Here is a 15,309-nt window from a genome sequence, read left to right as displayed (position 1 = left end):
GCGACAGGATTCTGCTACAGCTGCTGCACAATCCAACCGCTACAACTGGAAGCACCACAAAGCTTCTTCTTTTTTTTTTTCTTTCTTTTTTTTTCTAACACTAGCAAAATTAAATGTTTGAAATGTTACATGCACTTCTTCCATGGAGGTCACAGGGCTCCTGTGATCATGAGCACAAGTAAAATTGAGAGTTTGGAATGTTCTGGAATCGCTACATGTCAGTGATAGGAGGCAGAGCAGGACTCCCGCGATGCCCACATACAAAGCCATCCGCCTCCCCTTCTTAGTCCATCTGTACATCTGTAGTTCCACACCAATATCCAGCACAAGGCCATCCTTCCAGTGCATATAGCCCTTTTTAGAACTGCATCTTCCTCATAATCCTGCCCTTGTAACTTGTATTCCTCATTATGACTTTAGTACCCAGCCCCATCCCAACCACCCCATCCCCCCCCAGCCCTCGTGACTGTCGGTCACAAATGAACAGAGCAGAACAAGCCCACTCCCCCCTCCCCTCACAGTGTCATTAGCTATTGATTCAATTTCAAATCAAATGCGTACCTCTGAATTTGCATAAATGCACAAACCACAGCCCTGCTACCCAATCATTGACACTGCTCGTCATATTTGGGCATGCCACCCATGAGCAGGATCAAATGTTACCACCTCTTCATCAGACTGCAGCATAGCTTGGTGTATGCAACAAATCCTTCCGAGATGAAAATCCTTTCATAGTACATTTAGAATGAAAGACTCTAGGAGTCAATAAATACTAACCATATATGCACATATAAACCAAGTCAAATTGGCCAGACAGCACTGGCATGTGACCGTTTGTACCGGTGGAAAGGAACTAAACGTGTTTCATGCCACCGCCAGTGCAATCAGCACCCTTCCCCCAAATGTTGTTTAGTACCATGAAGGGAAGCAATTATTACTCAAGTGCAATTTGTGGTCTCTTACATAGACCAGCTATTGGTTTAAGAGGCCTTCGCCCTCTTATTGAAACGGTTCTTGCTACAAATCCTGCATCAATAACGGCTTTGAACCCCCACCAGTGTCAACATTAAACAGTCAAAGACAGATTCAAGAGAAGACCACTCCTTAAGAGGGCATCAGTTTTTCCTGGACAGACAAAAAAAAAAAATTGTTCATCAGTAGTTTTTTCTTTCAAACCCGTGTTGCTCTGTGTCATTGAGAGATCCCTGGCAATTCATTGCGATCAAGGGATAATGTCTCATAAATTATATGGCACGGTCCTTTCGTAGTCTCAACCCACCCCATTCTCCCCCACAAAAAAAGGGTTTTGCGTTTCCTTTGCAGTAGCCCTCAGTGTTTATAGTGGGTTGGCGCATAGGGTGGACCCATGATGTGCTGCCGCTTCTGTAGTGTGCTCGTGTCCTGAGGGGAGGGGCCTCTGTTGTTCTTCAGTGGTGGGTCTCCAGCTCCACCACGGTCCACTCGCCCTGGGGGGAGCTGCCCTGGTCCTCCGGGGAGAAGCTGCTGACGGAGGTGACCGTGGCGGAGGGTGGGGTGAGCGGGGGCAGCAGGGTGGGCCACAGGCTGCTCTCCAGGGGGCTGAGGGTGCCCCCGCCTCCCCCCGGCAGCAGGAGGAGAGGGGGGCAGCCCTCCCCCGTAAGCAGTAGGGTCTCGTTGATCAGCTGCTGGACGATGTCCACCTTCTTGCTCCAGTCCAGCTCCAGTGGCGGTCGAGGCGGGTCGCCGGAGGGGGAGGCCGGGGGGCTTTCCGTCGGGACGGGGCGCTGCTGCTGCGTGCGCTGAGGCGAAACCGGCATTATGGGCGAATCGGGCGCGTCCGGGACCGCGGGGGTTAGGGAATCTTCACCCATTTCTTCTTTCTCCACGACCCTCACCTCACACGTCTGTCCGTCTCCTTTCACCAGCTCTTCCACCTCTCCCTCCTCTTCCTCATCGCTGGTCTCCATGGCCTCGTAGATGGTGCAGAGGCCGGAGGAGGGGGACAGGAGGACGGTGGTCTGGGCCATGTGCTGCTGCTGCTGCTGCTGCTGCTGCTGTCTCTGCTGCTGCTCCAACTCCTGCTGCCACTGCAAGAACTGCCTCCTGCGCTGCTGCTCCTCCGCCTGCTGCTGCTGATGCAGGTGGAGCTGCAGCTGCAGGAGGTCCTGCCTCTGCTGCTCCAACTGCTTCTGCTGCTCCTGCCTCTGCTGCTCCTCCTCTTCCAACTGCTTCTGCTGCGCCAACTGCCTCTGCTGCTCCTCCTCTTCCAACTGCTTCTGCTGCACCTCCTCTTCCAACTGCCTCTGCTGCTCCTGCCTCTGCTGTTCCTCCTCTTCCAACCGCTTCTGAGGCTCAGCCTCTTCTTTCTGCTCCTCTCCCTCCTTTCTCTCCTGCTGCCTCTGCTCCTCCTCCCGGTGCCTGGGCTGCTCCCGGCTCTGCTGCAGCTGCAGGAGCTGCTGTTGGTGCTGCTGCAGCCTGCGTAGCTGTGCGCTGGGTGGCTTGTTGCCGGACCTCAGGGGCAGGTCCACGGGGGGCCTGGGCTGGCTCACGTGGTCGCAGGGCAGCGGGGACGCCCGCTTTTTCCTCGAAGGAGAGGCAGCGGGTTCCTCTTCCCGCTGCTGCTGTATACCTGTCCGTCTGACCTGATCGTACCCTCCTGTGAGAAAGTCAAGATCACTTGGGATGGGTTACAGAGACCCCAACAGGCAGAGCAGGACAAGTGTGTACAAAAACTAGCTTTGGGGAACAAAATTCCAAGATGGAAAGAAATTGCCTTAATTTGAAATGATCTAATATGATCAATTATGCCCAGTAAAATGTGCAGAAAAAATGTTGGGCTGGAAGGGTGAATTATGAATCCAGGTGGACTATGTTGGCCCTGGTCAACTGCAAGTGACCAGACACACAAGATTGAAGTGGGAAGGTAAACCACATTTCCAACAAAAAAAAAAAACAGACATAGTGTCCAGTAGTTAGCCAACCTTCAATAACAAAAAGGGAAATCATTGAATGTTTCATGCCTATGAGCTGTTGGGGAGGCAGTGATAAAACCAACCTCTGACAATTTAAACCACACTGAAGACTTTCCCCACACTGTGGATGTGAAGATCTACAGTGTTTCCAAGTCGTTAAAACCCAGGTGGATCACATGGCCAAGCGACCCAGGCCTTTCCTTCATAAAATGCACAAGCAGTTATAGTGTGATGGCAAATCACTGCTTTTTTTGGTCCATAGAACCCAGGGTGTGGTCACTTTATCAGGTCCAACTACATAGCAGCATAGGATGTAGCCAACTAATACAATTCTGCTTGTGGATAGGTCACACTGCTGAATAGACATCTTGATCCAAGATTCTCAAGATTTGCCCCCAAAGATCTGTGACAGAGCTGGAGCCTGTTCTGTAACATTGGGGTAATAAGCCCCAATAAAAGAAGCCCTTGCAGTCTAGATTCATGCATTTAGTCTAAAATATAACATTTCTGAATTTCCAAGAATATTCTGCTTTTCTTCTTTATTTTGTCCTTCAATAAATGACTCATGCAACCCAGAAAATTAGGAAAGGTTGCATACACCCTTCATGGAAAACGCATATTTAGAATTATATAACGGGGGAAGTCAATCAGTGTGTGAAATTCTTGATTTAGCTCTATTTTTGAACTTGATTGTATTCTTGCACATTTTGCTTGTCGTTGGATATTTTTATGCTGTATTGTCAAAAACCAAATGGGTTGGCCTTCTCGGCTAGGTCTCTCTTGTAAAACAGATTTTAATCAATGGGACTAACCAGGTATTAAAGATTAAATAAAATTATACAGCAGCTTCAGAAAGTATTCAGACCCCGTTCACTTTTTGCACTTTACTGCATATAATTTAGAATTTTGATTGATTGAATCTACACACAACCCATAATGAAAAAGTGTTTTAGACACCTAAAAATTATTTAGCAAAAATGTTGCTTTAATTATCCTTGAGACGTGTCTAGAACTTGGGAGTCCAACGGTGGCAAATTGAATTGATTGGACATAGAAAGGCACACACCAATTTATACAAAGTCCTATAATTCATACCTCATTGCAGGACAAAAACTAAGCCAAGGAACTATCTGTAGACCAATAAATACTGACAAGGCATATATCAGGGCAAGGATATGAAACCATTTCTAAAGCTTACAGTGTTCCCAGGAGCACAGTGGCCTCAATTGGAAAATGGAAGTTTGGAACCACCAGGAAGGACGACCATCTCAGCAGCACTCCATCAATCAGGCCTTTATGGTAGAGGCTCGATGGAAGCCCCTCGCATAAGAGGCATATGACAGACCGCTTGGAGTTTGCCAAATGGAATTTAAAGATTCTCTAGTCTGATGAGGAAAAATGGAACTCTTTGGGCAGAACTCATCACCTGGCGAATGCCATCCCTACGGTGAAGATAGAGTGGTAGCATCATGCTATGGGGATGCTTCTCAGCGGCACGGACAGGGAGACTGGTCAGAATTGAGGGAAGGATGAATTGAGTGCACGCAACCTCAGACTGGGGCGATGGCTCACCTTTCAGCATGACAATGACCTGAAGCATACAGCCAAGACAACACTGGAGTGGGTTTGGGACAAGTGTGACTGTCCTTGAGTGGCCCAGCCAAAGCCCAGATTTAAACCATAGAACATGGGTGGAGACCTGAAGATGGCAGTTCAGACTCTTCCCACCCAATCTGACACAGCTTGAGAGGAACAGCTGGAAAGAATGGGGTAAACTGCCCAAATACAGGTGTACAATGCTTGTCGTGATTTAAGAAGACTCGATGCTGTAATTGCTGCCAAAGGGGCTTCTACAAAATACTGAATAAAGGGTCTGAATACTTGAAGTTTCAGTTTGATTTCTAAAAAAACATGTTTTGACTCATGATGGGCTATTGAGTGTAGATTGACCAGCACATAAAAAAAAAAAAATCAATTTAAAATGAAATCTATAACCCTAATAGTGATGGGGTCTGAATACTTTCTGCAGCCACTGTAAATTTAATATAAATTTCAGCAAACCAGACAAACGGAAGCTTTCATCTTCACTCTTCTGAAGAAACATGTTAAGACCTGAAAGGCATTGTGGGTAAGGACAGCCTGAAACATAGCATATAGAAAGGGAAGCATGGGGAAAAATGACAATAGAGGGCATGGGCTAGGGAGTTAGTGAAAGCAGAGAAAAACCAGATAACCGTTTTTGGTTTTTAAGATGAGAAACTTGGATCAAAGTTTTTGGTTTGTTTTTTGTGCAATAAAGCGGCCACATCCTGTATATGCAGTAACCATTCAGAACTGTGCAGGAAACATAAAATAAAACAAAACCAAAAGCCTAATGAGAAATGACACATCCCCTGTGGGTGAGTTAGTCAACAAAGACACGTGCACAACAGCCTTCATCATGCAGACAGAGGTCAAAAGCACAGAGCCTCACCCTACTTCCCCCTCATACACCAGTGGGGTGACATTAAAGCCTGAACAGGTTAAACGATGTGCAACCAAAAACAACAAAACTGCTTAAGTGTGTAAGCGCAGTACTGACTAACCTTGGTGAACACCAACATGCAGGAAAAACAAAAAAAAATACTTCAGTGGCCCCATATTCAGAAAGGGCAATCATGCAGTTTGACAGATATACATAAACACATAGACACTTAGGAAACACTTAGGACAGTCAGACGTCCAACAGGAGTGTGGAATCTCGGTCGCTCTCGCACACGCACACAAGAAACACATGGCTCTTTGCCGGCCCAGGGGAGGCATTGCAGGCTGGGACGGCACGCATCGGGCCCCCTGTGACAGCGCTCAGTCCATGAGCAGCAACTCAAGGGAAGGGCAGCGGCTGGAATGTCTTTGGCAATGAAGATTTTAATCCAGAGGATCCCCCCTCTTCAGGACCAAATCTCTGGCGCAGGATGAGGAACAAGCAGGTGGGCAAGGAAGGGAGAAGAACAGCAGGCACACAGCTGAGGGATGGGGTTCCGCATACACACCAATCATGTTACATTCACTGTCACATAGACCCCCCCCCCCAAATCCGTTACACTTATCAGGGGTAAGAGTCATTTACGAGAGGAATGGTTTGCGCACGTGTGTACTTTCGTGGTGGGTGTTCAGGGAATTCTGTTAACACATCTGCACAGGCTACAATGCTTCAAAGGGGGGAGCTGAGCTCTGAGACCCCACAACAATGAAAGGGGACCGAAAATGTAAGGATCTGCCCACCCACAAACCAGTGTGTGTGTGTGTGTGTGTGTGTGTGTGTGTGTGTGTGTGTGTGTGTGTGTGTGTGTGTGTGTGTGTGTGTGTGTGTGTGTGTGGTCAGACACTGCTGGAGGTTAAGGAATGAAGGGGCTGACACTAGGACTGAATGAGGCCACAGGAAGGGTTTTTACCAAAATTCAGTTCTATAATCTCCATTATATGGAGAAGCAACTCCTACATGTCTGTCCAAACTAAATACTTTGTGTGTATGATGGCACTCTTACTAATGTGTAAATCTATCAAAATGGAAATGCACGCCCGAAAATTCATTTGTGGAATTTTGAAAAACCCTTTCAGTTGGAATCCAACCACCTCTTCACAACCACAATAACCGTGCAACATCAGGAATTTTATTAAAAACCCCTGACACTGTGAATTACTGACTGTTGAAATCACATACTCCGAAGTGTTCATAAAAATAATTTTAACTCACTCTTGCAGGTAAACAAAATCAGTCTTATGTCAATTATGAGAAGTTGCTTGCATATCAAATTCTACTGCAAAGCCTCACGATTGAAACTATGGATTGAAAAACTAACAGCAGTTAATGCATATTAGCTGTGCTTGCTGATCAAGTCATTTCCAAGCAAAGACACGTGTGCTATCCTGCAGAATGAATTAAAACTAAAGATTGTACAAATGTTGAGATTAATCCAGCCGCCCTCCCCACCCCATTTGAAGAAAAATTGTCCGGGAAAAGTACATCATGTTAAATATCTAATCTTTATTCAAAGCTAAAACGGTAAATAGTCAAAGAAACAAAAAGGGAGGGTGATCTAACCCTAAAGTGCAGGAGAGAGGAGTGTGAAGAGGGGCAGGCGTCTCAACGCAAGGGAGGAAAACAAAAATAACAAACATACACATAAATTCATTAACATTTGTTCGGTAAAAAGAGTAGGATAAATACACAAGGGTAAAGAGTTCATTCCTTTGTTTTCACTCCACGTTTTCATTTCCCCCCCCAATTTAAGAACTTCATCACAAAGAGACCAGTCAGTCCATGCCAGTTCAGGGCAATCGGATAAGCAGTGTTAATTAAAAAGAACAAAAAAACAAACCAAAAAAACATTCTAATAGTAAATAGTAGTAGCTATTGCACATACAGGAGTTTAAGCCATATACTCATAATCAAGATCATAATAGTTTTATCACAGAGGGAAGTGGCACTGATAAGTCTTCCCTGGGCTCTCTCTTACTTTCCCCACTCTCCCCTTCGCCCTCCCTTCTAAAGACATTTATCCCAACTGGAGAGAAAATGAACACCAACAACGGGGCTGGGGCTGGGGGGTGGAGGGAGGGGGGTGGAGGGGTGATGCGTTACAGGAGCGGGACTATACGTTACCTGACAGAACGTTATCAGTCTTTTCACAAATAGCCGAGTAGTACGGGGGCTGGGTGTCGGAGCCGTCGCCGGGGTCCTGGGCGATGAAGGGCAGGGGCTCCTGGGCTGGGTTCTGGTCGGGCAGCTCGGACCCCGGCTTCACGCAGAGCATGTAGTGCTGCTCCTCCGGGTTGGGCTGCGCCTCCCCGCCGGGCAGGGTCAGCTCCTTGATGAGGGAGGGGTCCTTGGCCTCCTCGGGCAGCTGCTCCTCGTTCTCCAGGGAGAAGATGCCGGGGCTCTTGCCGCAGCTCTCGGTGGTGGAGTGGGCATTGGAGTTGGAGGTGGTGCAGTCGAAGCCGTAGGACGCCACCGAGTTGGCGGACTGGGGGGTGTCGCCGTCGTCCTCCCCCTCGCCCTCGCGCTCCTGCAGGGCCGGCAGGCTCTGGGCGGCGGGGTGGCTGTCGAAGGCGATGTTGTCGATGCCGTGGGCGTCGGGCTCGCTGATCAGCATCTCCCCCTCCGTGTCGCTGGCCTCGTCGCCCGAGGTGGAGGGGGAGGACGTGGGCGACTCGGGCGCGGTGGCGGGGCCTCCCAGCAGCTCATCGGCCGGGAGGGTCTCCGCCTCTTCCTCCTCCTGCTCCTCCTCGTCGGCAGCACGCTCCGCGGGGACGCTGGGGTCCTGTTGGGCCTCGGGCTGCGGGGGCTGATCCTGAAGCTGATCCTCCTCCTGCTGCTGCTCCTCAGGGCCGCTGTTGTACTCGCGCAGCTCCTCGGGGGTGCTGGTGTCACTGCTGCCCTGGGCCGCCAGCTCCGTCCCGCTCAGCGTGCTGGACTGGGACATGCCCCGGGCCGGGGGGGCCAGAGCAGCTTTGGGGTCCTGGGCTTGCAGGAGGAGGGCGGGGGTGCTGAGCTCCAGCCAGGCCTGGGCAGGGGACTGCGTGGGCGTTTCGGGGTCGGCCAGCCAGGGCTCGGAGGGGCTGCCCAGCAGATCTGAGGCGGGCTGTGGTGGCTGGGAGAAGGGCTGGGAGAACGGGTTGGACTGGGACCACAGGGCTGGCGGGGGCGGGGCGGTGGGCAGGAGGGTGGGCGCGGCGCGGTTCAGGTTGTCCAGCCGGTCCTCCTCGGCGAAGTCGTCTTCGTCCGCGTTGCCATAGCTCTCCAGCCCACTCTCGGTCACACCCTCGCTGGCCATCTCCACGTCTTCATCCTCCTCCTCCTCCTCACCCTCCTGTCGTACCCTATGGGGGTGCTCCGCCCGTTCTGAGCCCACCTCCATGTCGTACACCTGGTCTTCGTCATCGTCGTCCTCCTCCTCCTCGTTGGGGGGGATGTCGGACAGCTTCTCCACTTCGGGGGAGCTGGAGGAGGCCGCCTTCAGGCAGGAATCTCCCAGGAGGTCCATGCTCTCGGCCCCCTCCAGCACAGCCGGAGCACTCAGCTCTGACGCCCCCTGCTGGCTCCCGCTCACATCCTCAGAGTCCAGCTCTGACATCATCGCCCCTCCTCGCCACACGGACTCAGAACCTGGCCGAGACTCCTCCGTGGGCTGGGTCCCGCTCATGTCCGAGACCGACACGGGCTGGCTGCCCTCCCGCTCTTCCTCGTCCTCGTTGACTTCCTCCTCTGCCTTTTCGACGGCCTCCTCTCGCTCGGGGAGCAGGGAGCCGGGAGCGGCAGCGGACACCGGCTCCTCCGGCCCGGCCTGACTCACGGGCGCGACTGCGGCCAAGGGAACCAGCAATTCCCGCCTGTCCTCCACTGCCTCTTCCTGCTCAACCATGACCGGCCTGCACGGAACTCCCTCGGACACCTGCGGTGGCCCCTCTGGTTCCAGCAGTAAGCACACAGGAGCAGCAGGAGAGGGCGGAGGAGACGGCGGGGGAGACAACGGAGCTACAATGGCTGCCGGAGTTTCCACAGGAGCCTCAGGCTGCTGGGCAGGAAGAACCACAGCGGCACTCTCCACACCAGCGGGGACAGACGGACACGGCGATGCCTCCACCTGCTCCACCGCCGGCTCTGCCCTCTGCGGGGGCTCCACGGGGGGCGGCCGCTCGGCCTCCACCACGGCGACGGCGGCGGCGGCGGCGATGGTTGCCGTGGCGACAGCGGCTGCAGTCACAGCGGCTCTGGGAGGCTGGGTCTTCTTGGCCGGCTCCCCGCTGGCAGAGAGGGGCTGCACCGACTGCGTGGGCTTGGAGCCGCGCTTCACCGACAGGGGCGTGCCGCTGCCCGCCGCCTTCCTGGGGCTGGGGGTGGACATCTTGGCGAGGCCGGGCCGGGGCCCTGCGGCCGCTCGAGGGCTGGCCTTCACCTCCGCCATGGCGGGGGGCTTGGCGTCCGTCGCTTTGGGCCGGGAGGGCTTGGTGTCCGCGGCCCTGCCGGTGGCCGCTGGCCTCTTGGTGCCGGCATCCGGCCGGGGAGCAGCGGCCGTTGCTTTGGGAGGCTCAGGTTTAGAGGGCTTGGCTGCCACAGGGCGGGTGGGGGCAGACACCGGTTTCCGGGCCGGTGCGGTCGTCGGCCTGCTCACATCTACAAACACAGCAACAAGGCAAACGGTAAACACACTGTCCACAGCATTACTCAGAAGGGAAGAAATGAATATAAAATCCGAGAAAAGCCACTCTCATTTCCTGTATGGGGTTTGTATCTCACTGGGTACTTCTGCATTTAGGTCCTAACCATGGGAATGCCAGCAACGAGCACTGTAATGGAGGTACTCTGCTCACACTAAAAACCACAGACCACTAATGAATGATTAGGCCTGAGAAAGTCTTTCACTAGGGTTAGGAATTTGCCTTTCAGACCCTTAAGTTTTAAAATGGGTTCATTTGCTGAGATGAGTCAAAGGTAATGTAAACTTTGTAAATGTAAAAATTGTTCTGGGGGGCAGAGAAAGGCAAGAGTGAATGGAAGCAGATGGGACGCATGGGGCTGGCACAGCACATTACAATCTGAGCATACGTGTCAGTCAGCGTCCACCTACAGATTTCAAAGATACAAGAAGTTACGGCCAAGGCGACCGCAGTTGCTGGAATACGCTTCAATCAAAACTTGTACCATCTCAAACAGCCTTTCACAAGAGCAACCATCACCCCCCCCCCCACATCTTCTCAGCCTCGATCTACAGTCAGCAAAATGAGTGGTTCGCCCATACTCCCTCAGCAGAAATCTCAGGCTCTTTGTATTCCAAAAAAAGGGAACAAACACTCCGTTATTGGCAAGACACGCAGCATCTTGGGCCTCTAGTGTACCTTTCTTTGCCGGAGCTGCGGTCTTGGTCGGCTGCACCGCCGCACTGCGAGCAGCAGAGGGAGCTGCAGCACCTGCTCTTGACGAGGAGGGTTTGGCGGCGGCGGGAGCTGCCTTCGCTGCAGTCGTCGCGGGAGCAGGTCGAGAGGACGGAGGAACACCGGCAGGCCTGGAGAAGCAGAGCAGCGTTAGGAAGAGCGTCGAGGGGCACCATAACAAATGCTTGAGAGAGAGAGAGAGGTTACATCAGACTTGGCATGTCATGAGATCATTAAACCGTGAGCACAACATTTGCACCGACGCCGTCGAGTTCCAGCCATTTTATTTTTCCGATCTTGAACAGATCCCGTCGATATGGTACTGTAACCGACCTCATTAAGCGCTCACTGTATAAAGGAACCGTTTCGAGGCCAGATGTGGATTAGGTACACAAACAGCTCGAAGATTCCACAAAAGGGTCTTCCCTTCTCAAAACACAACCAACACAGAAAACCGCAACACTTCATAAGAGAGAAGAGTTAACATGGTGTTCTACTTTGTAGCAAACCGAACAAATCATCTGATATAGTGATTAGCCATTCCTCCAGGGTCAAGAGGAGTTAACAGGAGATGGAAGGCTGGAGGAGATTTGGGGCAGAGGGAGCAATAGAAAGAGGAACAGATAAAGGGAGGTTTGTGAGGCAGGTTTTTCTCCATCTCTCACTCTCAGGGACAGAGCTGAAAGGACGCTTATTCCCCAGCGATGAAGCCCTCATTTAGTCACCTCGCCGCCCCCCCCCGGCCCTGCGGGTTCCGGGGGAGAGAAGCAGCTGAGGAGTGGCAGTGCCCGGGGGGTGGGGGGTGGAGGGTGGGGGGCGAGATTGGGGCACGCTCCAGTCAGCGCTGTGACTAAACCCACACGACCTTTACCCACGTCAGGACGATTCGCATCGCCCACGGGCGACCCTGCCTACACGGCCAGGGCATGGCACAGAAACCTACATACGTCCGCACCATCACCTCGGCCTACGCTACGCTGACCCGCGCGCCCAAGTGCAAAACACACAAATAAACAGCACTTTGAACAGGGGCGGGGGAGGGGGAGGGGGAGGATATTGTTTTTTTCCCTCCCTGTCAGTAATGATTAAACGGGTCTGCCGTTCCAAGGTGCACGATTCCAGAGCAGAAACTGCTCAAGGTGACATGAGCCTGCTTGCTCACAAACACCAAGGAAGTGAACAGACCGTTCCAAAACTCCCCAGAGAAATGAACGGATTATAAAAACTTCCTTATTAAAATAGAGTAAAATTGGATAACAAAACCTCAACCAGGACATCACCTCAACCAGGTCGACGCATGTGCAAGACAAAAGCAAAGCGACTGAAAGCAAGGGGCAAAATGACCCATCTGTTCAAATGGAATGCAAAAAAAAGGGGCAATGCCAAGGGAGGGGGGAGGTGGAGAAAGAGGGAGGAAAGGCCTTGGGAGAGGAAGTGGGGGAAGAGGAGGCCTGGCCAGCTGTGGAGGCGCGATACGAGCTCGACAGGAGACGCAAACTGGCAAACTGGCGGTGTCTTTTCCGATCTGTGCTCAGAGGGGATCGGCCGCGACGGAGCGAGTAAACGGAGGCGGCGCTGCCAGGGGGATTAGCGGGAGCGAGCAGACGGAAAACGCCGCGTCACTCATCCCATTACACGCCATTACCCTAACGGCAGCGCCATTCTTCCCCTCACAGAAAGGGCCTTCAGACATAAGCGGGCTCGATCGGGAGAGAATGCGAGGAGGAGCACAAAGGGACGGCTATGACAGTGGAGGAACGGGGACGTGTGCTGAAAAACAGCCCTGCCCTCCCCCTCCCCCCGGCACCGCGCGCCCGGCTCCAGCTGTGTATTCAGCATGACGGGCCGTGACCAAGTTCGTATGTAGAATTCTCCAGAAACCTGGCGGGTAATCTCGTAAAGCAGGGTTAGCAGCACAAGTTCGCCAAGTAAAACCCAGAACAGCCATTTTTTACTTCTGTCCATGTTCCAGTTTTGGAATGGCACTGGGTTTTACTCTCGTCTCCAGCCAGCGCAGTAATTGTGCTTTGTGATATACCCCCTTGCGCTCAAGAGAGCGCTGGGGCAGAGGCCTTTAAGAGGGAGCCTAAGCTGGAGCTGTCAGGATTCGTTTCGCCCAGGAAGCGAGCTAACTTACAAGAGCACCTGCTAAATAATACAACAATACAGCCTTTTAGTGGCTATCCAGGCCCCAGAGCACAGGATGGCTCTGCAGAAAGGCCTGCATTAGAGCCGCTTGGCTAGCCATGCCAACACTTATACAAACATGAAACTAACAACTGGCACATGACAACCAAATAAAACATGGTCACACACTCCTTGCTTTCACATTGACAATCAATTTATACATTTTTTTGGACATATTTAAGTCTCTGCTCAAAGCATAACTTCATCTTCATCAAGTTATTGTGATACATTAGTCATTTGGCTGACCCTTTTCCAAAGGGACACACAGTTCATTAGACTTAGCAGGGACCAATCCTGGAGCAGTGTAGGGAAGAATACATTTTCCTGCTTCAGTGTTCTTCAGTGATATTTTTATGGTTTCATACATTCTGCATGATTTCAGGATTTGAAAGATGACAAATACATGATTAGAATATTCTCAAGTAAACACTAAAGCAGATGTAAAGATCACTACCAGTAGCAGAGTCCCAGAAACCCTCAAAAGGGTTAAATCAGTGAAAACGCGTAGCGGCGTGTTTACAGCACTCTGCTCAATGACATCAGACATGGCTCTCCACCACAGGGCTTCAGTAACACCCTCATTATGGCAGTCAGACTACAGTAAATACAGAGCAGACACGCAATGGGGCCTGTAAACGCAGGGGGCAGTGGGTCATAATTAAATGTTAGGCATTTATAGGATGCCATGAGGCACACAGACGAGCCATAAAAACATTGCCAATTTTTATTTTTCTAATTTTATAAGCTAGGCTCATTAATTGCATATTTCACAATAATTAACATAATTGGGCTACCTAGTGGGTTTCTATTACAGATTAAAGTCAGGCCGCAATTCAGACAATTCATCCAACTCCTCCTAAAACACACACACAGACACAAAACTGCCAAAAGGGAAAGCTAGATTGCCCGAGAGACTGCGCACACTTATTAAAAATGAAGCTTTAATTATGCAGCAATGCCAGGGGTAGGGGGAGGGGCACCGCAGGAAGATAATATCCCATAATGCTCCCCGTCTGGGCCACGTTTACAGCGAAGCCGCAGAACGCCCGAGCTGCAACATTACGAGCGCTGCGGTTTCTTTGTTTCGCGCGTTACCCAAAAAAGGGTTCTTAATCTCCCCCTCGCTCACAGGAGTAGAGAGGTTCCAGGAGTAGAGTCAGAGGGCTGGGCTGCGGAGCTTCCCGCCAAACGCACATAAATCATCTAAAAACAGCAAACTGCAGCAGGCTTCATCCCAGGGCCACAGCAGCAAAGGCAAGAAACTACTCAGTGTTCAATCCACATCCACTCGGTTCCAACTTCACACACAGTACAGGAGGGGGCCGGTAGCAAGCAGACCTGGAGCAATTCACTGATCGTTCATCGGGTGTAATGTTACATTTCAATGTACAGTGCAGTCCCAACGCATTAGGACAATTGGTACGATTCCTGTCCTTTTGGCTCTGTAGTCCAGCACATTACATTTAAAATGAAACTGAATGCTAGATAAAAGTGCGGGCAAGATCTAGTCGTTGTCACCCGCGTGGACGCACCTTCTTTTCATGTCACACTAACATTAAATAATATGCTACAGTGTGACATATTAAATGGATGAAAGGACAGTTCACTCGAACGGCGGGCGTTTCAAAACGCAAGCGAAGCACAGCAAACGGTCAGCTAAAACACCGAGTGACCAAATCAACGCTCAACTCAAACTTAAAATAAAGTAACTTTTGCACAGCATATTGAGCATAAGGGGTTAGTAACAGGGCTGACATGATCATCAGCAGCAGCTCCAAATCAACAGCCTCCAGAGTGATCAGGGCAGGCTGCACTCCAGGTGCTGACAGGGCTGAGTGTTCACACCTCCATTAACAAAGAGCCACAGCGCTGTGCGGAGAGCAGCCTGGAGCCCCAGTCCATCCCTCCCCCCCTCCCCTAAGACAGAGCTGCTGTCACTCTGCGATGCTGTGAGCCAGCTGCTGAGGCAGGACCAACACGCTCACAGACCTGTAGTGATCAGTCACGCAATACATCAGGAGAGATGGGATTCAGGCACGAAGGCCCCCCCCCACCCCCCCTCACTTTGAGTGAAGGGACACGTATGCACCGCAGAGGAAAAAAAGAAAAAGGAAACTGAGGAGAGGCTGAAGGAGAAGGTTTTAAACCGAGGACAAGCGTCAGCCGTTAGCGGGGGAATGAGCGGAGTCCTCAGTGCCCTGGCTGCACACGAGGCCCCAGCATCCACAGGGCGTGCACGTTCCCATGGATCAGCAGC

The 15,309-nt window shown here is 51.5% G+C and overlaps 1 protein-coding gene across 1 annotated transcript in view; it reads right to left on the bottom strand.

Moving 5' to 3' along the window:
- Positions 1 to 525: 525 nt before the first annotated feature.
- Positions 526 to 15,309, bottom strand: part of LOC133122954 (nascent polypeptide-associated complex subunit alpha, muscle-specific form-like) — a 32,211-nt gene continuing 17,427 nt past the window's right edge. The window contains exons 4-6 of the mRNA XM_061233250.1: positions 10,830 to 10,996; positions 7,597 to 10,107; positions 526 to 2,635 (exon numbers count right to left, since the gene is read on the bottom strand). Coding sequence (XP_061089234.1) covers positions 1,428 to 2,635; positions 7,597 to 10,107; positions 10,830 to 10,996 — 3,886 coding nt within the window. The 3' untranslated portion in view covers positions 526 to 1,427. The remainder of the gene's footprint in view (positions 2,636 to 7,596; positions 10,108 to 10,829; positions 10,997 to 15,309) is intronic.

Source organism: Conger conger, chromosome 2 (genome assembly GCF_963514075.1).
Source record: "Conger conger chromosome 2, fConCon1.1, whole genome shotgun sequence".
In the NCBI taxonomy this organism is placed as follows: domain Eukaryota; kingdom Metazoa; phylum Chordata; class Actinopteri; order Anguilliformes; family Congridae; genus Conger; species Conger conger.
This window is presented reverse-complemented; position numbering and strand designations above follow the sequence as displayed.